This window comes from Chiloscyllium plagiosum, chromosome 3 (assembly GCF_004010195.1).
Source record: "Chiloscyllium plagiosum isolate BGI_BamShark_2017 chromosome 3, ASM401019v2, whole genome shotgun sequence".
NCBI lineage: Eukaryota > Metazoa > Chordata > Chondrichthyes > Orectolobiformes > Hemiscylliidae > Chiloscyllium > Chiloscyllium plagiosum.
Window position 1 is genome coordinate 79,453,343 of NC_057712.1, and position 25,836 is coordinate 79,479,178.

The following is a 25,836-nucleotide window of genomic DNA, read 5'->3' on the forward strand; positions in this document are numbered from 1 at the left end:
GAACTGACAGCCAGACTACTGTGACCACTAGGACTCATAACAGCACACAAACCAACAGCCACTCTCAGACAACAACTCACCAGGACGAAGGACCCGATACCCAGCATGAGCAAAACCAATGTAGTGTACAAAATCCCATGCAAGGACTGCACAAAACACGACATAGGACAAACCGGAAAACAGCTAACGATCCGCATCCATGAACACAAACTAGCCACGAAACGACACAACCAGCTATCCTTAGTAGCCACACACGCAGGTGACAAGCAACACGAGTTTGACTGGGACAACACACTATTATAGGACAAGCCAAACAGAGACAGCCAGGGAATTCCTAGAGGCATGACACTCATCCACTGATTCAATCAACAAGCACATCGACCTGGACCCAATATACCGACCACTGCAACGGACAGCTGGAACTGACAACCGGAAGCGGCAGATACAAACCACTACAAATGCCGAGGAAAGATCACAGAAGCGCTTCACAGGAGGCTCCCAAGCACTGAGGATGTCATCGAGACAGGGGACAAAACGTCTGCAACACAAATTCCCAGCTCGGCGAACAGAACCACAACAACGAGCACCCGAGCTACAAATCTTCTCACAAACTTTGAATATTTGTAACAACTCCTGTCTATTGAGGACATGCGCCTTCTAAAAGGTATTACGGCTTTGTATATGAATATAAATCTGTTTTGGACAACATTTGCAAACATTTACACTGTACATGATGCAATCAATTTGACAACCAAATCAGTGGTCCTTAGGACAGACAACTGAAGGTTGTCAACAAACATTTCAATCAACCCTGTTCTAGTGGGTCCTTTTGCAGCACAGTGGTAGTATCCCTTCCCCTTGGACTAGGAGATCTGGGTTCAAGTCCCACCTGTTCCAAAGTTGTGTATTAACTTCTCGAACAGGTTGATTAGAAAGATAGATTAAATTATTTTTAAAAAACAATTTGTAAGCCACTAGCAAAAAAAAAATTGTATTTATGAATTGAGCTTGGAAGCCAAAACACAATTGTTTTTGCAATGTTATTTCCAGATTAGATCTGCATTTTTTTATTTTCCTTTCTCCACATCCTTCATTCCTTCTACATCATCTGCCTTTTCCTCATTTCCCTTCCTGACTTTCCCTCCCTTCTGTAATGTCTATCTCTATTGGCTCTCTTGCTACTCTCTTGCCCTGCCCTTCCTCTAAGTCAGAAGTTACAGGACACCAGTTTAAAGTCCAATAGGTTTATTTGAAACCACAAGCTTTCGTAGCGCTACGCCTTCGTCAGGAAAAGTCTTCATCTGACAAAGGAGCAGAGCTCTGAAAACTTGTGATGTCAAATAAACCTGTTGTACTATAACCTGGTGTTGTGTTACATTTAACTTTGTCCACCCCAGTCCAACACCAGCATCTCCACATCATGGCTTCCTCATCCCGACCTTTCTGTACTGTCTCCATCTTCTTTTGCTTTTATTCTTGTTTCTTCCCTTTCTACACCTATCTTCTCCTTCTCCCATTTTTCTTTCACCTTCAAATATTTCTTATCTGCTCAGATTAGCATCTTCTCTACAGATACAGTATTCACATTAACAATTACATGTCTGCCTCAGATATCATCTTGTATAAAATGACGCAAACTAATTTGTCGATATCTACATTCAGGACTGCCTGTACTATCCAACGAAAGAGTATAATGTGGGGATATAACAACAGGATCTCATGATAAAATATTCTCTCTTTTGCACATGCCCTCACATGTACTTGGCTGATTTTTAAACTGCTGCCGGGCCACTTGGCTTCTGCACTGAAGCTTGGTAAAGATTGCTAACATCCTGACATGTAATGGTCAAATCATTTTGCAAGGCTTCACTCCAAAGCTCTGTCAATCTTCAATTTCCTCGTTTCTCCACACCTACTTTCTCTCTTTCTGCTTCTACTAGTGTTGATTCTCAAACATTCGCGGACCACACTTGAGTTACAAAAAACATACTTTATTGTAAGTAAGCCTGGGAAGATATCAATAGTCTATAGTCCAGAGTATCAATCAAAATGTCTTTGGATGGACTATTGAGAAGTCTCTGATTTTTAACAAGGAGGCAGCATGTTTTATAGCCCTTATATCCATAACAATCTTGCATGGTCCCTTTCCCACACTGTACGTTTTTTCTTTCTTTACTTAAGTTCTCATATTTAGGAATTCGTTGATTAATATATTTTAGTCTTATTCTCATAGATCAAACATAACTATAGATTTAAACTGTTTCTATGGCTGGTGCCTTGCTCTTGTATCATAGCAGAAAGCTAAACCATTATCAGTATTTTATTCATTATAAGTTCTGTCAGAAAGAACAGCTTCAAGGTTATGCCAAGATTCTTACATTCCTTAATTAATTCTCATGGTCACTGTGACTGCAGTAGCCATGTTAAACTTATAAGACAAATTATTATTGCAAGATGGAGATTTAAAATGGATGCTTTTAACTGTTGATTCCCCTATACTTTATCGTTCCCTCCTATGGATCATTTTTATTATCAACCAGGCCGCCCCTAAAGTTTATGATGATAGCAACTAGATAGGTAGGAGCAAAAAAGAAACACAAACTTGTTCCCAAGTCCACAGCTTGCTTTGAGTATTGAGGAACACTCCAGTTGAGTCCATAGTTTGTACTCCTCAGCAGGGGCTTCCCCCCTGTGCTTTCTGTATCTCACCCAGGTCTGACATACCCGTCCTTAAACTGTTTCTAACCAGGTTTAGCTGGGAACCCCATGAGGCGTAAGGCTGCCTGCTTGGCAATAGCATCTAACCGCTCATTTACTTTGGAGACTGTATCTATTGCACCAGTGTGAGCTGAACTGCTAGACTCGCTGGGATTTACAAAGCCCGTAAGAGATTAAAAAAACATTCATGAAAGGCTGACCCATGGAAGTTAAAAATCCTCTATGTTTCCACAATCATGGGCCATGCCAGAAGTATAACGAGAGTCACTATATATATTTGCTAATTTATCAATAAGAAAGCATGCCAATCCCTGCAACAGTTCCAAGGTAACAATAAGGAAACTTCACTTTCCACTGGCCATGTTTCCCACAGTTAAAACAACAGCCTGCCATTCGTCCAGGGATTTTGGGGGGGGGGGGGTGAAAGAGAAAGAGTGTGGGTTGGGGAGTTCGCTGTATTGTTCCAGTCCCTAAGGTCTAGTACTACGGTCACCATGTCCCCCTTTCCAGGGTGCCCTTGGGAAAGGATTACTCAGCAGTGGTCGCTGGATGGGTATCCGAGGTAGGTTCCGCCTCCAGCGGATATCTTGGTCCGATTCAACTCAGTCAGGGCTGTCACACGGTGAAAAGGGATCGTGAGATCGCTGCACATATTTGGTTTTTGCCTGTAACTCTAATTGTGGTTTGTGTTCGTTCTGGCCATCCCAATAGAAGACCACTGCTCACCTCATTAGCAACTGGAAATTCTTGGACCAGTTCATATTGTTTTGACTAGATCATGCCAGCTACAGCAGAAGAAATACATAGCAAAGTATTAGCGTTAAACAAAAGGTGAGCCACCTTCTTGATTAAAGGCTTGATTACTTGCAAATGCTCCCTAACAGGCAACAAGTTATTCCCAATATGCACCTCCTGACTCCCAAGGTTTGGGTTTGCATTCCAGTAAGGAGATTCTGGGTAATCCAAGATGGAGGATGGGAAAATATTTTGGCTGTAACAGCTGCTCCTTTTCTGGGGTATTTTAGGTGCTGGAGGTGATTTCCTCAAATTTCAGGAGCAGCAATTACTATTTTATATGTTGTTGCATTGTTTTGGAACTTTGGGAAAAAAAGTCAAAACAACAGCAGTTTTAAAAGGGAGAAGAACAGACAAAAGGAAGCACATGGTGAGGTCATTGCAGGAGAGAGAGAGTGCGAGAGAGAGTGCGAGAGTTACTGCCTTTCATGTTTGAATTCATGTATCTTTGGACATCGGAGTGCATCTGGGAAAATTAACAAACAGTGAAATTCACAACTGATCTTGGAGGAACTGTTGGGCGAACTTCACAGCACAGAATCAGATAAGTAATCGTTGTTCTAAGTGTGGCCTACAGAGGATCTGCGGTATTGAGTAGAGTGGATTTTTTCTTGATTATATGTTTTTGGGGATATGTCTCTTGATTAAACCTAAAATATAAGTCATAACTATTAATTTAATCTGGGGCAGTGTTTGTAGAGGAATAAGACGGTGTTAATTTCTGGGTCTGTAGATTGTGAAGGAGCAAAAATGGCCTTTAATAGAGTGATATATACTTCTTGTCAGATGTGGGAATTTAAAGAGTGTTTAAGGGTTACTGCGGATTATATCTGCAATAAATGCTGTTGGCTGTGAATCTTATCAGACCGAATGGATCAGTTGGAGAGATAGTTAGAAGTAATGAGGAATTTGCAACAGCAACAGTATGTGATGGATGACAGTTATAGGAAGAAGGGAGGGAGTCTCAGATACGGTCACATAGATGGGTTAACTCCAGGATAGGTCAGAGAGGTAGGCAGCTAGTGCAGGAGTCTTTTGTGGATGTACCCAACAGGTATGTTGTTTTGGAAAATGTAGGGGGTGATGAATTCTCAGGGGAATGTAACACAATCTTGGCTGTTTGTGCATTGAGACTGGCTCTAATGTAACGAGGGTACGTTGGGTTCCAAGAGATCAATTGTGTTAGGGGATTCTCTCATCTGAGGTACAGACAGACGTTTCTGTGGCCAGCAGCGAAAAATCAGAATGGTGTGTTGCATCCCTGGTGCCAGGATCAAGGATGTCTCAGAGAGGGTGCAGAATGTTCTCACGGGGGAGAGGGGCCAGCAAGAGGTCATTGTCCACATTGGAATCAACGATATAGGAAGGGAAAAGGTTGAGATTCTGAAGGGAGATGACAGGGAGTTAGGCAGAAAATTAAAAAGGAAGTCCTTAAGGGTAGTAATATCTGGATTACTCCCGGTGCAACGAGCCAGTGAGGGCAGGAATAGGAGGATAGAGCAGATGAATGCGTGGCTGAGGAGCTGATGTATGGGAGAAGGATTCACATTTTTGGATCATTGGAATCTCTTTTGGGGTAGAAGTGACCTGTACAAGAAGGACGGATTGCACCTAAATTGGAAGTGGACAAATTACTGGCAGGGAAATTTGCTAGACCTGCTTGGGAGGATTTAAACTAGTAAGGCTGGGGGAGACCCAGTGAGATAGTGAGGAAAGAGATCAATCTGAGACTGGTACAATTGAGAACAGAAGCAAGTCCAACAGTCAGGGCAGGCAGGGACATAGTAGGACTAATAAATTAAACTGCATTTATTTCAATGCAAGGGGCCTAATAGGGAAGACAGATGAACTCAGGGAATGGTTAGGAACATGGCACTGGGATGTCATAGCAATTACAGAAACATGGCTCAGGGATGGGCAGGACTGGCAGCTTAATGTTCCAGGATGCAAATGCTACAGGAAGGAGGGAAAGGGAGGAAAGAGAGGAGGATGGGGTGGGGTGTAGCATTTTTGAAAAGGGATTGCATTACAGCTGTGCTGACGGAGGATATTCCCGGAAATACATCCAGGGAAGTTATTTGGCTGGAACTGAGAAATAAGAAAGGGATGATCACCTTATTGGGATTGTATTATCGACCCCCTAATAGTCAGAGGGAAATTGAGAAACAAACTTGTAAGGAGATCTCAGCTATCTGTAAGAATTATAGCGTGGTTATGGTAGGGGATTTTAACTTTCCAAACATAGCCTGGGACTGCCATAGTGTTAAGGGTTTAGATGGAGAGGAATTTGTTAAGTGTGTACAAAACAATTTTCTGATTCAGCAAGTGGGTGTACCTACTAGAGAAGGTGCAAAACGTGACCTACTATTGGGAAATGAGGCAGAACACATGACTGAGCTGTCAGTGGAGGAGAACCTTGGGGCCAGCGACCATAATTCTATTAGATTTAAAATAATGATGGAAAAGGATAGACCAGATCTAAAAGTTGAAGTTCTAAATTGGAGAAAGGCCAATTTTGACGGTATTAGGCAAGAACCTTCGAAAGCTGATGGGGGGCAGATGAAGACTTAAATGCCATAAATATAGTATATTAAAGTGTTAAATTTAAAAAAAATAATCAGTCAATAGTAACAGACCTAAAATGTCCATGTTAAATTTTCTAAAATCTAAAATAAGTTGATCAACTACTGAGCTGTCCTAAAATTTTCAATATACCCACAGCATCAGCTGTTTGGGTTGCTGATCGGTTTGCTTATGCCGAATAAATGCAATTCCCCGAAATGAAAATGGCTCAGCACGGAAGGTTATTAAACCTGTTGTTTCAGTGCCAGTACTTTGCAAGAGGAACACAGTCTCACTTTCCCTTAATGTTTCTTCTGTTGCTCTGCTTCCTACACTTTCCCTCATATTGCCACTTGCATGTACAAATGTTCAAATTGTTTTAATGGATTGTCCAGGTAAACATTACAGCCACGCTTAAAATGAGGCAATGACACAGATCACTGACAATGTATGAAAATCAAACAAACTTGCCAATTAATTCTGACTTTGTAATTCAGGACTAATACAAATGGTGTAAAAATATATAAACTAATATAACCACATTCTCTAATTGAGACGAGAGATGAATTTTGAACAAGTGGCTGAGACATTTCACTGTTAATGAAGAATGACAAACAGACCTAAATGTCCCAAAATAATTAAAATCTGATTGAGTCGTATACAGAAAATTGTATCAGATTTGCCCGAGTAAGTGCACACTAAACAACATTTAGTCTGTATCAAAATAATTCAAAATCCACTCAGCTATTAGAGTACACGCCATTTTTCCAAAAAATGTAACAGAATTTACAATTAAACCGAAACACATGTGTTATACTTCCTGTGGTTCACTAACATAAGTCATTAGTTAATTAAACTACCTAACATCTCGGATGAAACTGGACAGTGCACAAATCATAGTTGAAACAAATTAAAAATCCATTTTAAACCACATCCAAGATTTCCTTTGTTGAAACTTTATTGCTGGAACAGCACAGCAGGTCAGGCAGCATCCAGGGAACAGGAGATTCGACATTTCGGGCACAGGCCCTTCTTCAGGAATGATTCCTGAAGAAGGGCCTGTGCCCGAAACGTCGAATCTCCTGTTCCCTGGATGCTGCCTGACCTGCTGTGCTGTTCCAGCAATAAAGTTTCAACTTTGATCTCCAGCATCTGCAGACCTCACTTTCTCCTCCAAGATTTCCTTTGCCACTGCCTTCAAAAGAAAAGCAAATTTAAGCATTCTGAAATGCTGTAGATGCTGTTGGTAAGATTTACATTACTGGAATGCCAATTTAACTCAGATTAATCTCAGATTTTAAAAGGCACCGAACCCAGAAATACAAATTAAAATGCTAAAGGCGACAGAGGAAATGAATATTTTAAAAGTCTCTGAGCACAAACATACTAATTTATAACCTTAAAAATAATAGATTTATCATGTCTGTTTTTAAATTAAAAGAAAAAGGACAAAACTGAAAAAAAAAAATTTACCGAATAAATTTTAACTCCAACTAACCAAGTGAGTAAACAGATTATGATTAGAATTTTCAGGTCAATCTGTTCATTCCAGTAATTTTATTGTATAAGTAAACTAATAAAATATCAATAACTAACTCATAATCGTCATCATTAAATATTGAGTAAATGACATACTTGCATGTGAACATATCTGAAAGGGTCAAAATTAAAAAAGATATCCATACCCATGAATACTGGTTGAAATGCCTACATCATAATACCACAGCAGCAGACTCTCTTCTTTCTAGAGAAGTAAGAATTTTTTTTTGAAAAGAACAGTCTAAAGAGATATTTATTATGTAGCATATCTGATGATAATACCACAATATTCACATACAAGGGCAGGTATCCCTGCATCTCCTTCAAAACCCAAATAATCTTACAATGTCACCACCACATCTTCATCAGTTTTCTCAGATTTTTGGAAATGTCACCAAAATCTAGTTCAAACAGAGCTGCATTTCTGGAATTAAAGATTAGCTTATCCTACAAAACAGCATTTGGAAATCCACTCTGGCCAGAAAATGAAATTCCACCGTTATAAATTCAAATTCTAAACGATTATTTTAACCTATCTTTACAACCCAATTTTTAAATGAACCTTTCCTGGCAGATATATATTCAAATTAGTACAGAAAGTCCCTCAAAAGAAATTAACCATACATGCCCTAAACTAATAAAAGGCACATACAACACTTAAATTCACCATTGATTTCCAAAATGCAGACCTAAATTAAAACATTCCCGGATCTCAAGTTCTAAATGTAACCACCAATGAACAAAAGTACATTCTTTTTTTTAGATTAGATTACAGTGTGGAAACAGGCCCTTCGGCCTTACAAGTCCACACCGACCCGCCGAAGCGAAACCCACCCATACCCCTACATTTACCCCTTACCTAACACTACGGGCAATTTAGTATGGCCAATTCACCTGACCCTGCACATCTTTGGACTGTGGGAGGAAACCGGAGCACCCGGAGGAAACCCACGCAGACATGGGGAGAACGTGCAAACTCCACACAGTCAGTCGCCTGAGGCGGGAATTGAACCCGGGTCTCTGGCGCTGTGAGGCAGCAGTGCTAACCACTGTGCCACCGTGCCGCCCAAAACAGTGCACAAAGAATTAACACTTAGATCATTGAGAGCAGAACCAAAAGCTTGTGTAACTCACTCTCTCACTCTTTGCTTTGCCTATTCAAACTTCTCATAATTTCTGCCGATTGTTTTATACGATTGCAATTAAATGTGCCATCAGGTGGAAACAGCTTCTCAGTACTTTCTATTCATTTCACCCATTTCTTGACAAAGTCAAATCAGTTCCCCATTCTATTGAAAGTTGTCTCTCACACACAAACACTCACAATCGTTCAGTAATTCAAACCAGATGCCCTTTAATCCATATATTACAAAATTACTAAGTTTCCCAATTCACACAGAATGTATCAAAGTGTCCAATTGCCCCAAGAGGCCTCTAACCCTATAAATCATTTTTATGATCAGCTATTTTCTCACACATAGTCTGAAAGTGAGTACCCTTTCCAACTACATTGAGGGACGCTCCCATTATACCTCATGACTTTTTGTTCTACAATACAGGAAGTCCCCAGTCTACGAACTAGTACTGCTCTTAAGGCTGTTCGTAAGTTGAATTTGAATGTAAGTAGGAACAGTTACGTATAGTTCACTTCTAGCATCAATTAGTCAAATGTATCAAGGCAGTCGGAGTATACTGAAGAGGAAAATCAGGAGGGCAAAAAGAGGACAAGAGATAGATTTGGGAAATAGAATTAAGGAGAATCCAAAGGGTTTTTACAAATACATTAAGGACAAAAGGGGAACTAGAGAGAGAATAGGGCCCCCCAAAGATCAGCAAGGCGGACTTAGCATGGAGCCGCAGGAGATGGGGGGGGGGGGGGGGGGGGGGAGATACTAAACTAGTATTTTGCATCAGTGTTTACTGTGGAAAAGGTGATGGAAGATATAGAATGTAGGGAAATAGATGGTGACATCTTGAAAAATGTCCATATTACAGAGGATGAAGTGTTGGATGTCTTGAAATGCATAAAAGTGAATAAATCCCTCAGACCTGATCAGGTGTACCCTATAAATCTGTGGGAAGCTAGAGAGGTGATTGTTGGGCTCCTTGCTGAGGTATTTGTATCATCGATCGTCACAGGTGAGGTGCTGGAAGACATGGTACCACTATTTAAGAAAGGTGGTAAGGAAAAACCAGGGAACTATAGACCAATGAGCCTGATATCAGTGGTAGGCAAGTTGTTGGAGGGATTCCTGAGGGACATGAAGTACACGCATCTGGAAAGGCAAGGAATAATTAGAGATAATCAACATCGCTTTGTGTGTGGGAAATCATGTCTCACTTAATTGATTCAGTTTTTTTGAAGAAGTAATGAAGAGGGTGTACATGCATTTGGAAAGACAAGGATTGATTAGGGATAGTCAACATAGCTTTGTGCATGGGAAATCATGTATCACAAACTTGATTTAGGTTTTTGAAGAAGTAACAAAGAGGACTGATGAGGGCTGAGTGGTAGTTATGATCTACATGGACTTCAGTAAGGCATTCGACAAGGTTCCCCATGGGAGACCGGTTAGCAAGGTTAGACATCATGAAATTTAGGGAGAACTAACCATTTGGACACAGAACTGGCTCAAAGATGGAAGACAGAGGGTGGTGGTGAAGGGTTATTTTTCAGACTGGAGGCCTGTGACCAGTGCCACAAGGATTGGTGCAGGGTCCACTACTTTCCGTCATTTGTATAAATGATTTGGATGTGAGCATAAGAGGTATAGTTAAAATTGGAGGTGTACTGGACAGTGAAGAAGGTTACCTCAAATTACAAAGTGATCAGATGGGCCAATGGGCTGAAGAGTGGCAGATGGAGCTTAATTTAGATAAATGTGAGGTACTGCATTTTGGGAAAGCAAATCTTAGCAGGACTCATACACTTAACGGTAAGGACCTAGGGAGTGTTGCTAAATAAAGAGACCTTGGAATGCAGGTTCATAGCTCCTCGAAAGTGGAGTCGCAGGTAGATAGGATAGTGAAGGCGGCATTTGGTATGCTTCCCTTTATTGGTCAGAGTATCGAGTACAGGGGTTGGGAGGTCATGTTGTGACTGTACAGGACATTGGTTAGGCCACTTTTCGAATTTTGTGTGCAATTCTGATCTCCTTCCTATTGGAAGGATGTTGCGAAGCATGAAGGGGCTCAGAAAAAATTTATAAGGATGTTGCAAGGATTGGAGAACTTGAGCTATAGGGAGAGGCTGAATAGAACATAGGACGATACAGCACAGAACAGGTCCTTTGGCCTCGATGTTGCGCCGACCTGTGAACGAATGTAAGCTCACCCTCTACAATATCCCTTCATCATCCATATGCTTATCCAAGAATTGTTTAAATGCCCCTATGTGGCTGAGTTAACTACATTGACAGGCAGGACATTCCACACCCTTACCACTCTCTGAGTAAAGAACCTGCCTCTGATATCTGTCTTTAATCTATCACCCCTTAATTTGAAGCTATGCCCCCTCATACAAGCCAACGTCTTCATCCTAGGAAAAAGACTCACTGTCCATCCTATCTTATCCTCTGTTCATCTTGTATGTCTCTATTAAATACCCCCTTAGCCTTCTATTCTCCAATGAGAACAGACCCAAGTCTTTCAGCCTTTCCTCATAAGACCTTCGCTCCAGAACAGGCAACATCCTGGTAAATCCCCTCTGCACCTTTTCCAATGCTTCCACATCCTTCTTGTAATGGGGTGACCAGAACTGTACACAATATTCCAAGTGAGATCGCACTAGCACTTTGTACAGCTGCAGCGTGACATCACAGCTCTGGAACTCAATCCTTTTATCAATAAAACTTAACACACTGCATGCCTTCTTAACAGCACTACCAACCTCAGTGGCAACTTCCAGGGAAGTATGTACATCGACACCTCGATACTACCAAGAATCCTTCCAATGACCCAGTATTCGGCCTTCCTGTTATTCTTCCCAAAGTGAATCACCTCACATTTATCTGCATTGAATTCCATTTGCCACCTTTCAGCCCAATTCTGCCATTTATCCAAGTCCCCCGCAACCTGCAACATTGTTCCACACTGTCCACCACTCCACGGACTTTACTGCCATCTGCAAACTTACTAACCCATCTACCTATGCCTCTGTTCAAGTCATTTATAAATATGACAAACAACAGTTGTCCCAAAACAGATCCTTGTGGCACACCACTAGTAACCGGACTCCAGGCTGAATATTTTCCATCAACCACCCCTCACTGCCTTCTTACAGAAAGCCAGTTTCTAATCCAAACTACTAAATCACCCTCAATCCCATGCCTTTGCATTTTCTCCAAAATGACCATGTGGACCATTTACACCATGTCAACTGCCCTACCCTCATCCACAAACTTCAACCACCCCTCACTGCCTTCTTACAGAAAGCCAGTTTCTAATCCAAACTACTAAATCACCCTCAATCCCATGCCTTTGCATGGTGTGGACCATTTACACCATGTCAACTGCCCTACCCTCATCCACAAACTTGGTCACCTTCTCAAAAAACTCTGAGGTTTGTGAGGCACGACCTGTCCTTGACGAAATCATGTTGACCATCTCCAATTAAATTGTGCTTGCTAAATGATCATAAATCCTATCTCTTACAATCCTTTCCAAAACTTTTCCTACAATAAACCAAAGGTTCACTGGTCTGTAATTAGCTGGGTCATCTCTACTGTCCTTCTTGAACAAGGGCTCAGTTGCAATCCTCCAGTCCTCAGGTACTAAATCTGTAGACAATGACGACTCAAAGATCAAGGCCAAAGGCTCCACCATCTCCTCCCTAGCTTCCCAGTGAATCCTCTGATAAGTATCCTGGGTCAGATGGGATTTATCTATTTTCACACCTTCTGGAACTGATAACACCACCTTATTTCTAACCTCACCCCATATCTCAGTCTTCTCCTCTACAATATTCTCCTTTTTCTGAGTGAAAACAGATGAGAAATATTTGTTTAGCACCTCTCCGATCTCTACAGGGTCCACACACAACTTCCCACTTCTGTCTTTGACTGGCCCTATTCCCACCCTAGTCATCCTTTTATTCCTCACATACCTACAGAAAGCTTTATGGTTCTCCTTTATTCTACCTGCTAAAGACTGCTCATGGCCCTCCTTGCTCTTAACTCTCTTTAAATCCTTCCTAGCTAATCTGTAACTCACCATCTCCTCATCTGAACCATCTTGTCTCAATGTCACATAAGCCTCCTTCTTCTGCTTAACAAGAGATACAATTTCTTTGGTAAACCACGGTTCCCTTACCTTATCACTTCCTCCCTGCCTGACAGGGACATACCTATCAAGGACACGCAATATCTGTTCCTTAAACCAGCTCCACATTTCGACTATCCCCATCCCCTGCAATTTGCTACCCCATTCTATGCTTCTTAAGTCTTATGTAATCGCTTTCTCCCATGTAAAACTCTTGACCTGTGGTATGTATCCATCCCTTTCCATCGCTAAACTAAAAGTAACAAAATTATGGTCACGCTTTCCAAAGTGCTCACCTACCACTAAATCAAACATCTGGCCTGGTTCATTCCCAAGCACCAGTTCCAGTCTGGCCTCCGCTCTTGTCAGCCCTTTGACACAGTGTCTGGAAACCATCCGGCAGACATTGGACAAGAACTCCTCCAACTATGTACTAGAGTTATAGCATTTCCAGTCAATGTTGGGGAAGTTGAAGTCCCCCGTAATGACCACCCTGTCCCTTTCACTCCAACCCAAAAATTATTTTGCCAACCCTCTCCTCTACATCCCTGGAACTTTGCGGAGGCCTATAAAAAACTCCCAGCAGTGTTTTTATTTTAATACAAAACATTTAAAGAAAAAAACCCCATCAAAACAGAAAAAAAAAGTACAAAGAACAAGGCCATAACATAGTACCGTTGTTACTAAGCAACCCACTATTCTCCCAAAACAAACCTATCTACTTAACTAAAACTAAACTACAAATATATTAAATAAATACTAGCTTAAATTACATTAAAGTTACTTAAATTAGATAATGTCTTACTACTTTATTCTGTCTTACTTATCACACCCCCACTGAGGCTCCCATCTCTGGGAGTACCCCCTACAGTACCCATATTTCTTTTCCTTCAAGTCTCCTCCTCCCGGGGCTCCACGGGTGCCCATAAAGATTCCCACGGCTATACCACGGCCCTGACTAATACTGCTGACAAGTCAGTTTCAATATAATTGAAAAAGGACCACCACGTCCTAAAAAACCATTCCGTTTTGTGGTGCATCATATTGGGGAAGATGCTCCATCACCAGCTTAAGCCACCCCATAACACCTGGTGGTTGTTCTGACATCCAATTTAGTAAAATGTTCTTCCGCGCGCAATGAGCAAGGATATGACACAGTCTCTTCCCATGTTCCCCCAGAGACGGCAAGTTTGGCAACCCCAAAAGAAGAATTACTGGATCCATGTTAATTTCAGTCCCCAGAATGTCCTTTAACTCCCTTACTACAGTACTCCAATATCTTTGGATCTTGCAACATGACCAATAACAACATGTGCGAGTACTTATATTAATTTTACATTTGGGACATTCTGGTGACACTCCTCTCTTAAACTTAGCACCCTTCTGGTGCCATATGAGCCCTGTGTAAGATCTTCAATTGCATAGCCTGGGCTCTGTTACATGCTGAAACTTTCCTTAAATTTACCAGAGATATCTTCCCATATCTCCGGTGAAATTTCCTGTCTTAACTCTCGGTTCCACATCTTACAAAGTCCTTCCACAGCCCCCAGAGCATGGCCTTTCTGGAAATGATATAAAATACTAAGTGAAAGAGTACCCGTACACTGAAGTACCCTTTTCTCCACAACTGATTTATAACATTGGGCCAGGACTGTCGTCTTCCACTGTATATAGTTCCTTATCTGGAAGTATCGGAAAAGGTCTTTTTTGGGTAATCCACATTTCTGACTTAACTGAATGACATCAGGACCTCTCCCTCGAACAAATCTCCCAAACATAGAATTCTTTTGTTCTCCCATTGCCCCAAGTTTATATCCTTGGGTTCCTACCAACGGGGTAAAGGGCAAAGTCTTTAACCAATTGCCCTCGTCTGGCCTCCTTATTCTCTAAGCTTTCACTGTGTTCAAGATAAATGGACTATTGCATTGCTGGGTCACGAATTTCACCTTGTCCATAAATAATAAATTAATTAATTAGAGGACATTTCGACTGAGGCTTCAGTATCAAGCCAAATCGATTCTGAATTCCCCCGTACCCAGTCACCAACATATGTTAAGAAAGTACTTATTTGATATTTCTTCAAATCCAGAAGATCCACCCCTCCCTCAGCTTGTGAAAGCCGTAATTTAGTGAAGTTAATTAGAGGACGCCTATGGTACCAAATAAAGAACCCTAGCCAATCATTAATCCTCCAAATAAAGAACCCTAGCCCATCATTAGCACTTGTCTAGATAACAGTAATGGGAGCATTCTCATGGGATATAGCAGTCGGGGAAGGACATTCACCTTGATCAGAGCTATTCGGCTCAGCCATGGTAATCCCTCCCAACGCTGCAAGTCCTGGTTTATCCTCTCTAGTAATTGTACAAAGTTAGCTTTATATAGCAGGTGGAAGGAAGGGGTAATAAAAATTCCCAAATACAGAAAACCTTTTGGTAACCACCTAAATGGGAATTACATTTTATCCTTCAAGTTCGACATCTCCACTAAGCCTCCTACCGGCATGGTTTCCAATTTAGTGAAATTGATCCTATAACCTGAAAAACTACCATATGAATTAACTGTTTGGACCATCCGGGGAAATAGGCTTCTCCGGCTCAGCCAAGAATAAAAGGACGTCATCAGCACATAAGATTACCCTATGTTCCCCCATTCCCACCTTTGGCTCTACTATTTCAAAAACTCTTGTAATAGTTTCGGCTAATGGTTCAATTGCCAAGGTAAACAGCAACCGTGATAAAGAGCACCCCTGTCGACAATCTCTTCTAATATTAAAATTGTTTGACTTAATACAGTTTGTAATTACTCCGCCTTAGGATCCTTATACAGTACTGCTACCCATCTGGCAAAGGATTCCCCCCAAACCAAAATGCTCTCGAACCTCAAATAGATACAGCCATTCTATCCGGTCAAAGGCTTTTTCTACATCTAAGGAGACCACCAACCCCAGAATCAATCTTTGCTGACATACCTATACTGTATTCAATACTCTCCTAATATTGTTAGAGGAACTGCGGCCCTTAATAAAACCTGTTTAGTCTTCTTTTATAATATGGGACAAAACCTTCTCCAACCTCCGAGCCAACGTCTTTGATAAAATTTTGAAATCTACATTCAGTAGCGAGATTGGTCTATATGAAGTACATTCTTCGGGATCCTTCCCTTTCTTTAAAATAAGGGAGATATTAGCTTCCCCAAGAGTAGACGGCAGACAATCCTGTGTTATAAGAGTATTTGTACATTCCCAGAAGTGGTTCCACTAATGTATTTATGAATTCCTTATAAAATTCAGTTGGGAATCCATCTGGTCCCAGAGCTTTGCCACCTTGGAGATGTCTTATTGCTTCCTGCACTTCCTGTACTGTTAGAGACGCATTCAGAAGGGAAGCCTTCTCCTTATTCACATTGGGGAGGTCCAGATTTTCAAAAAGGACTGCATTCCTATTGTACTATGTTTGCTTCCCTCCGACCGATATAGCTCTTCAAAATATTCCCTAAACCTAGCATTGATCTTTTTCGAATCGGGGTAATTGTACCAGTCTTCTACCTAACAGAGGTAATAGATTGGGAGGCTTTTTTCCTGCTAGCTAAATAAGCCAGATATTTACCAGGCTTATCTCCAAATTCAAGTCTTTGTTTGGCAAAGGAGACTTCTTTTTGAGCCACTTGTGCGCGTATTGAGTAGAGGGCAGCCCGGAAAGCTGTGACCCGCTGAGATTTAACCAATGATGGTTTATTACAAAATGTTTTCTCAGTCTGGCCTCCAGCAACTCCTGCTGATCCTCCCTCTGCATTTTTCTAGTCACCGAATGTGAAATAATCAGACCTCATAAATATGCATTAGTGGTCTCCCAAAGTATTGCCGGATTACTAGCCATACCTGAATTAATATTCCAAAACGTCCTGAATTCCCTTGTAAAATATTCAATAAATTTACTTCCCCTAACAAAAATGAATCCCTGCACCAGTGACCTGCATTTGCTCCACTGCCCCTGGCTTTAATATCAGAGTATACCGGTGCATGACCCGAAACAGCTATATTCTCTACTTTACATGTAAATATTCTGTCCAGACCATCAGATGGCATAAAAAACATATCAATTCTCGTAGGACATTTGTGTGGGTTGGAATAGAACGTGAAATCTCGTCCATTAGGGTGGAGATACCTTCACACATCCACTAATCCCAACTCATCACACATGTCCACCAACTGTTTAGACTGCGTGGGTGTACCTGCAAGGCGCTTTGGCACCCTGTCAATCTCTGGATCTATCAGGCAATTGAAATCTCCTCCAATAATCATAAAACAAACTCCAAAATTCATTAATTTAGCCACTGCATCAATTACAAATTTAAGAGGGTGCGCTGGGGCACAATATACATTCAGAACACCATAGGTCTTCTCCATAAACTTTCCGTGATCATCCTTAATCTGCTCCATTACTTGGAAGGGGAAGTTCCTTCTTATCAGTATAGCTATCCCTCTACTCTTAGAACTGAAGGATGAGAAAAACACCTTGTTGTAAACCCCCTGCTGTAGTTTCAAATGTTCCTTGTCAGTTAGGTGCATCTCTTGCATCAGGGCAATATCCACCCTTTCCTTCCTGAGGCACAACAAAACCTTCTTTCTTTTAACAGGGAATGACTCGCTTTGATATTCCAGGTGCACCAGCTGAACAAATCATGAGCCATGGTCATCTAGGACAGCCTGTGGTTTCCCAGGAGGAAGGAACTTATCTGAGGCATGACCAGTTACAAAGATACTAACTCTATAATATCTAAGAACTATTCCTATAGAAACAACTACGTATAATAAAATAAACACTGCATTTAACTGAAACAAATATCCAAATAATCCCCCATTCGCTCGGGATCTTTCCCCCGCCCGTTGGGGGCACCCTTCCCAATCCCTATTACCATGTTAACTCCGTCTAGCTGAGGCCATGCCCTTGCCCCAGTCAATTCACAAATAATAAAGACCTGTCATTTATATTCTAAAACAATGGATACCCATTCCACCACCCCCACACGTCTTAGTCACCCCAAATGCAAAATCAAAGAGACAACATTAAAAAAATCCTAGATATTACCCAGCCGACTGATATATAAAATAGTTCTAATTAGCAAATTTACAACAAAACCATGTACAACCAATAATCACAAAAAAAAGGGAGAGAGAGGGAGAGGGGGAAAGGGAAATAGAAAGGGGGGTAATTAAAAAAAAACCCAAACCAATGTTCGCAATAATGCCCCCTCCCCTCCCAACTCAGGTCCTTCATTTCAGAGATTTTACAAAGTCCTTCACCTTTCAGTGGAGTCAAAGTTATATACCATTCCCCCCATGGGTGAGACGCAAGATGGCCAGGTACCTCATGGAATATTGGATGTTTAAGTTCCTTAATTCTTTTTTAACATCATTAGATGTTCTCCTCTTCACCAGGGCTCCTGAAAATCTTGAAAAACATTATCTTTGAACCTTTATACATTAAAACTTGTGAATTCTTTCCCATTCTTCTTCCTGCTTCCACTTTTAACTGTTTTTCTTTATAATACAGGAGCTGCACTAGAACCACATGGGGGCAGTGTTCCAGCCCGGACCTGTGTGTTGTGATCTGGTAGGCCTGCTCCACACCTACCAGGCCCGACTCCAACTCTAGCTGCAGAAACCTTGGGAGCCAGCTCTGCAGGAAGCCAGCGAGATCCTCGCCTTCTTCACGTTCCTGGAGGCCTACGATCCGTAAGTTTTTTTCTTCTATTTTTATTCTCTAGATTATCGACTTGATCCTGAAGGACCCGAACCTGGTCCTCCAGCGTTTGGGTCCTACCTCCCGAGACCTCCGCCAGGGTCTCCGCTGCAGTGGCCCTTTCCTCCAGTCTTTGTTCCAGGAGCTGCACTTTCTGCGCATGCTTCTTTAGCATGGCAGAAAGTGGCTTTACTGTTGCTCGAATCCACTCTTGGAATTCAGCAAACTCCAAGAGTAAGTCCTGCTGTATCCAAAGGGGCTATCTCGGGATACTGAGTACTAGCTGCAGGCACCCCCGATGCAGTAGGGGAGTGGCCTGTTTGCTGTCCTCCTTTAGGCCCCTTTCCTTTACCGGTCTTCATCCTGGCCTGAAGGTGTCTCAGGTGATTTCAGCAGCTTAAAATCATCAGGCAGTTTAAATTAATACTTTTTTCTCCTTGGGGTGGTTAAACAAAAGGAGGGGGGGGTTGGGGGGAGGTAAAGGTCCACTTTGCCCAGGGGTATGGCAGAAAGCCCAGCACAGCAGACCACTCAGTCTGCCGCCATCTTGGATCCACCTCACAGTAGACATGTTAAACTTATAAGATAAATTACTATTGCAAGAAACAGATTTAAAATGGATGCTTTTAATTGTCGATTCCCCTATACTTTATCACTAGATTCTAACCCGGCTCTCCTCATTCACATAAAATTTATTCTGTACACAGTCTTCCAGAGTCAGATGGTCATAGATTCGGGATAGATTCCCAAGACTAGAGCGTATAAGCTCACAGTGCAACCTTTTGTGTCCACCTTCAAAATTTTATTCAAAGAATGAGGGAGTCCTACCTGTGACTTCAATACATCCTTCAACGAACACTAAAAATAGATTATCGGACCATTTTTCTCACTGGTATTTGTAGGACTTTGTTCAGCAAAAAACAAAATTGGTTGCGTGTGACTAAATTTCAAAACATGTATCTTTCTGACTATAAAATGGCTAATAGTGCTTAAAAGGTAATAAAAGGCAATAAGTACAAATGCCTACTTACTTCATTTCTCACCCTATTCTGCCTTCTCTTTTGTTTTTAAAACCAATTCCTTCCTTCCCCCAGATTCTATTCTTGCTATAAAGTCTCCTTTGTCATCCTGACAGCCCTTAAATTTCTTGATAACAGAGACATGAAAAGGGACACACATGAATCAGTTAATTCAGTAAATCCTGGGAAGGAAGTCTGACCTAGTGAAGACAGCTCAATCATTTCAAATAGTTAAAATGAGATTACAGCCCAGAAAAACATTCAAATGAACCTACAAATAGCAATCAAAAGAACTGCGGATGATGGAAATCAGAAACAAAAACAGAAATTGCTGGAACATCTCAGCAGGTCTGAAAACGTCTTTGGAGAGAAATCAGAGTTAATGTTTCAGGTCCAGTGACTCTTCTTCAGAACCGGGTCACTGGACCGCAACATTAACTCTGCTTTCTCTCCACAGACGCTGTCACACCTGTTGAGATTTTCCAGCAATTTTTGGTTTTGTTGCTGCAAATAGGAAATGTATGGGATACTTTTTTCTTGGTTTGTGAAGTCGATTAATAAGTGGTATTACTACTCTGCATCTTCATGTGCCACATATAATATAAAGCATTTTAATAGTACGCGTGTTTCCTCTATTTCTTAAAAAAAACTAAATCCATGTCATGTGCAGATGAAAGCAAAATTTAAATATGGGATATCAGAACATAAAGGTTTCCACTGTTACACAGCTTCAAGTTGTGCTATTACATTAGATAGTGCACAGCATTAACAGATTCAATGAAAGATGTTCAAATTATCCAAAAAAAAATCTGCATCATTGTACGAAGAAGAGCATCTAAGGCCAATCTGACTGCAGTCCTGGAGAAGTTACAAAAAAAAAAAGGCATAATGCTGTTATATACAGCCTTATAGCTTCAAATATGGTCAACAAATTGAACAACTAAAAGAAACAACATATCTAGAGATCTCTGCAAATACCTGAAGTTTTTGAAATTCATCCCGTTCTCTTTTTGTTTCAAAAGCCTTTCTTTGTAGTTCCTCATCCTCCTGTAACTTTTGGGCTAATTGACGATCAGCCAGGACACATTCTATAGATAGACCAGTAGAACAGCAAAGTTAAAATACAAGTTTTAATTACATATCCAAAAATACCTAAGTAGCCCAAAGCTTTCTTATTTAACTTCTGGCCTTATGATAGGCTTATATGCTTGGCTTTCCTGCAGTGTCCATATCCTAAAGAGGCATTTAAAAAGAAGTACTTAAAAATAATTCGATTTTGCAACTATATATTGGTAATTATATAGTTTCTGTAAAACATAGGACACACTGTTTTACGAGAACATTATGCACTATGTTTTATATCAAGTAATTCAAAATGCTTTTTCTTATCCCACATACAATCAGTATAATTGAAAATTTCTATCTTGATAAACTGTTTCTAGAAACATACTGCTTCTTGCAAAATAAGAAATGCATCATAAGAAATGAAACTTGCAAGACATTTAAAATTTGGAAATTCCTTTTTCCAAAAACAGAGCAGAAATGTCTCTAATCAGATCAGTTAAACCTATCAACATGTTTAACATAAACGGGGATGAGGTAGTCATAAAATAAAAATTGAAGTCAGCTGGTTTTATGGTGGATAGAATTATTTGAAATTCATTACTGCAATATCTGACACTTCTTGAATAACTGGGGAGGAGGACAGAGGCACAGCCAAGGATGCAGAGTTTATAACATATGGTTTTCATCTTCTTGATGCTTCATTGAAGGAAATAATGACTGATCCATACTTGAAATGTTAGGTCTTTGAGATCACAAATGCAGCTGTGGGATCAGGAAATGACAAACTGGGTTCACCAGCAACTTTGTGAAAACTGACCCATTCCCAACATTAAAATTAACATCATGTAGATGAAGATAAGAGGAAATAATGTCAAAATTAAATCTGTGAGGAATTCTGAAGGTAATGCGCTGGCTGTAGGCCAAGGAGATAACAACCTAGCAAGGTCAACATCCTACTTTATCAAGTGTTACAGAGGTCAAGGAGCAATAATTCACTCAGTTGGTCAAGGTAACAAAAATAAACCACTTATAATTTTTTGCAGAATGGCTTTGATGCTTACAACTGGCCAAAAGGTGGACTGAAAAAAGAACAAGAATTGTGTACACACAGAGCATCAACACAATGATGCACGCAAAGATGTTATATAAAAAGGATACTAAAAAGTGAACTAATTTCATTTTTAACAATTCAATTTATTAAATGGACAGTAACGATGATGACCAAGAACAGGAAGCTATTTAGAACTTCAGTGAGATTGATATCTAGTGAGAGTAGTTCAATCAGCATGCTGTGGGGCAGGGCCTTCCTCATCATTGTTAATTGGTCAATTAGGGACCTCAATTGTCCCACAACTGAGCAGACTAACAACTCGACCATTGGTAAAATCATAAAAGAAGCATGTAGGGAGAAGGCAAATGCCTTCCTCCAACTTGAAGGCATCTCTCATCAACATCCCCCTCAAGCCTTCTGTACCCACAACTGCAGCTATGAAATTCAAGTCTTATGAATGATTAGGAATGACAGCACTAAAGACACATCAAGAGAGAAGCTGAGCAGGTCAACAATAATGGAGTTGGTTATATGAGTGCAGGGCTATGATTTTCTTTCCCCCAAGAGTGGATAGCAAAGGTACTGAGCTGGCAGGAGTCAGTGGCAACAAGAACCTTCTTCAGTGATTGATAGTGCAGATGCCACAGGAGAGGACAAGATCAAGGAGGATGATTCTAATAGCAAGTAGGAGAGTTTGTTTGGAGTAAGTTTGAGAAGGACAGGAGAAAAGACTTGATCTTTTATTGCTCAAGGGTCTCAAATTTCATGACAGATCAAGGTCAGACGTTCAAATTTGAATCTGATACAACTTCCACATTATTAACTCTTCAGTCCTTAACACATTATCTAACTATGATTAGAATCTAGATACTACCCATGCATGATTAACTGGCCCAACTCGTTTTGACAACTCGGTCTTCTGTGTGTTCTGAACTCAGAGTCACCTCTTTGCTATGGCTGGTCTCGATTTGGTTGCTGTTATTATCTCTGATGTGCTTTCTTTTGTATGTTTTCACTCAGTATTCCACAAGACCTTCATCGTTGGAGTTCATTTATCAGAAGTCATGTAAACAGGAGACATCTGTATTTCATGGTTCCTCTTAACAGAATTATTTTGTCCCTTTTTCACAACCAAAGCCATATGCTGAGTCAGCAGTTTGGTTTTACTACTTCTTTCCACAGCAAGCTGATCTGTCAGTATAAAGTTAGCATAATTTCCCATCAAGCTTCACCTGTTAGGCACATTTACCTACAAGATCAAAAAGTTAAAAATGTAAGTATGGAAAAATATCAATGTAGATGAGGTTGAAGCATTTGTTGCGATTTTCAAGTAGAAGTCCCCAATGGATGATTTATTTCAGCCTTCTCAGGAGGTTCTCAGCATTTCAATTGTCAGTCTTCAGATCATTCAATTCACTCTATGTCAATGGCATGAAATGTTTGGAGGCACCGGATACTGAAATATTTTCTAGGCTGTAACAATATTTGGCAATAGTACTGAAGATACGTGGTGCAAAATTTGTTGTGCTCCCTCGCCAAGCTGTTCCAGAACAGCTACGACATGGGTATCTTACCAACAATGTGGAAAATTGTTCAGGTGTGTCCTATGCATGAGATCAACAATTCAAACCTGGCCAAATATCATCCCATCAATTTATTCTCGGCTATCAGTAAAGTGCTTGCCTGAGATAATCAAGCAGAATATACTTAGCATTAATCTGTGTAGTGACACTCCATTTGAGTTGCACCATGGCCACTCAGCTCAACCACATCACAGAGTTGGTTCAAAACTGGACAAAATGGATGAACTCAAAACACAAGATGCACATCTGCTCTTGACATCAAGGGCCACATATGACAAAGTTTAACATTAACCGTAACAAAACTGCAATCAGTGGAAATTGGGGCAGAGGTGGTGGGTGATCATATTTCCACTGGTAAGACACATATACAGAACAAAGGAGATGATTGTTGGAGCTCACTCATCTCCTCAAGGTAAGAAAAAGAAGGCATATCTAACATTTAGGAAAATGAAGGCACAGCCCTTAAAAAATACAAAGATAGCAGGAAATAATTCAAACAAGAAATTAGGAGTGCTAAATGGGGTCATGAAATGGCTTTGGCAAACAGGATTAAGGAGAATTCCTAAGGCATTTTATGCCTATATAAGGAGTTATAGCGTAACCAGGGAAAGGGGTAGGTCCACTCAAGGATAAAGGAGTGAATTTATGCATGGAGCTGGAAAGAGTGAGGATCTTAACAAATACTTTGCTTCAGTATTCACAAAGGAGAAGGACAGGGTGGATGGTGAGACTGGAGACAGGTTTGTTGATATTCTGGGGCATGTCTATATTGAAATAAAAAGGTGTGAATGTTTTGAAAGCATTAAGGCAGACAAGTCCCGGGGTCTGACAGGATCTCAGAACAAGGAGGGAAGAAATTGCTCAGGTCTTGTACAAAATCTTTGTATCCTCTTTAATCACAGGAGAGGCCACAGAGGGCTGGAGAATAGCCAACACTGCTTGTTTGTTTAAGAAGGGCAACAGGGATAATCTAGGAAATTACAGAGCAGTGAGCCTTACATCAGTGGTAGGGAAATTATTGGAAAAGATTCTTAAGGATAGAATTTAATCACCTTTGGAAAAATATGGACTTATTAACGCTGGGCAGCATGGCTTTGTGCAGGAAGGTCGGGTCTCCCAAACTTGATTGAGTTTTTTTAAGGAAGTGATGATATTGATGACGGCTGGGTGTTGTCTCTATGGATTTTAGCAAGGCCGCTCATAGTAGGCTGATTAAAAAAAGGTGAACTCACATGGAATCCATGGTGAACTAGTAAGATGGATACAGACGACATGCAGCAGCGGTGGAAAGTGTTTTTCAGATTAGAGATCTCTGACCAGTAGTGTTCTGTAGAGTCTGAACTGGGATGCCCGTTATTTGTAATTTTGAGGAGAATGTAGGTGGCCTAAATAGTAAGCTTTCAAATGATAGAAAGATAGGAGGAGCTGTGGATTGTGAAGAGGATTGCCAGGGGATCCAGCAGTGATAAAATATAGCTGGACACTTGGGTAAAGAAATAGCAGATGGAATTTAATCTGGACAAATGTGAGGTGATGCATTTTTAGAGATCTAATACAGGAGACAGAAACCACAATAGCATCAACACACAGACTGATCTTGGCGTACAGGTCCACAGTTCCGTGAAAGTGGTAACACAAGTGGAAAAGTTGGTCAAGGCATATGGCATGCTTGCCTTCATTAATCAAGGCGTGGAGTATTAAAAATCGGCAAGTAATGTTGCAGCTGTATAGAACTTCAGTTAGGCCACATTTGGAATATCATGTACTGTCTGGTTGCCATAGTACCAGAAGGATGTGGAGTCTTTAGCGAGGGTACAGAAATAGTTTACTAAGGTGTGCCTGGTTTGGAAAGTATTAGCTATGAGAGACTGGACAAACTTGGTTTGTTTTCACTTGAACAAAGAGTGAGGGGTGCCCTGACAGAAGTTTACAAAATTTTAAGAGGCATGGATAGAATAGACAGTCAGTCAGACAGATAGAAATGCCAATTACTAAAGGACGTGGGTTTAAGGTAGGGGGGGAAAAGGAGTATAGGAGATGAGAGAGGCATTTTTTTTTATATAAAAAAAAAGGTGAGTGCCTGAAACACTGCCAGAGGTGGTGATGTGATAGTTACATGAGGAATGTTTATAAGACAGATAACTCCCCACATACGTTCGAGACACCATCCACGCCCTCCACCTCCTCCAAGACTTCCGTTTCCCCGGCCCCCAACGCCTCATCTTCACCATGGATATCCAATCCCTCTACACCTCCATCCGCCATGACCAGGGCCTCCAAGCCCTCCATTGTTTCCTCTCCAGACGTTCCCAACAGTACCCCTCCACCGACACTCTCATTCGTTTGGCCGAACTGGTCCTCACCCTTAACAATTTCTCCTTTGAATCCTCCCACTTCCTCCAGACCAAAGGGGTAGCCATGGGCACACGTATGGGCCCCAGCTATGCCTGTCTCTTTGTTGGCTACGTAGAGCAGTTGATCCTCCGTAATTACACCGGCAC

General features: G+C 41.0%; 1 protein-coding gene across 5 annotated transcripts in view; it reads right to left on the bottom strand.

Annotated features, from left to right (window-relative positions):
* Window positions 1-25,836, bottom strand: part of LOC122546224 (zinc finger containing ubiquitin peptidase 1) — a 54,177-nt gene that overhangs the window by 20,166 nt on the left and 8,175 nt on the right. For all 5 annotated transcript variants that reach the window (XM_043685027.1, XM_043685023.1, XM_043685033.1 and 2 more), the window contains exon 4: window positions 20,615-20,724. In XM_043685027.1, the coding sequence (XP_043540962.1) occupies window positions 20,615-20,724 (110 nt within the window). The remainder of the gene's footprint in view (window positions 1-20,614; window positions 20,725-25,836) is intronic.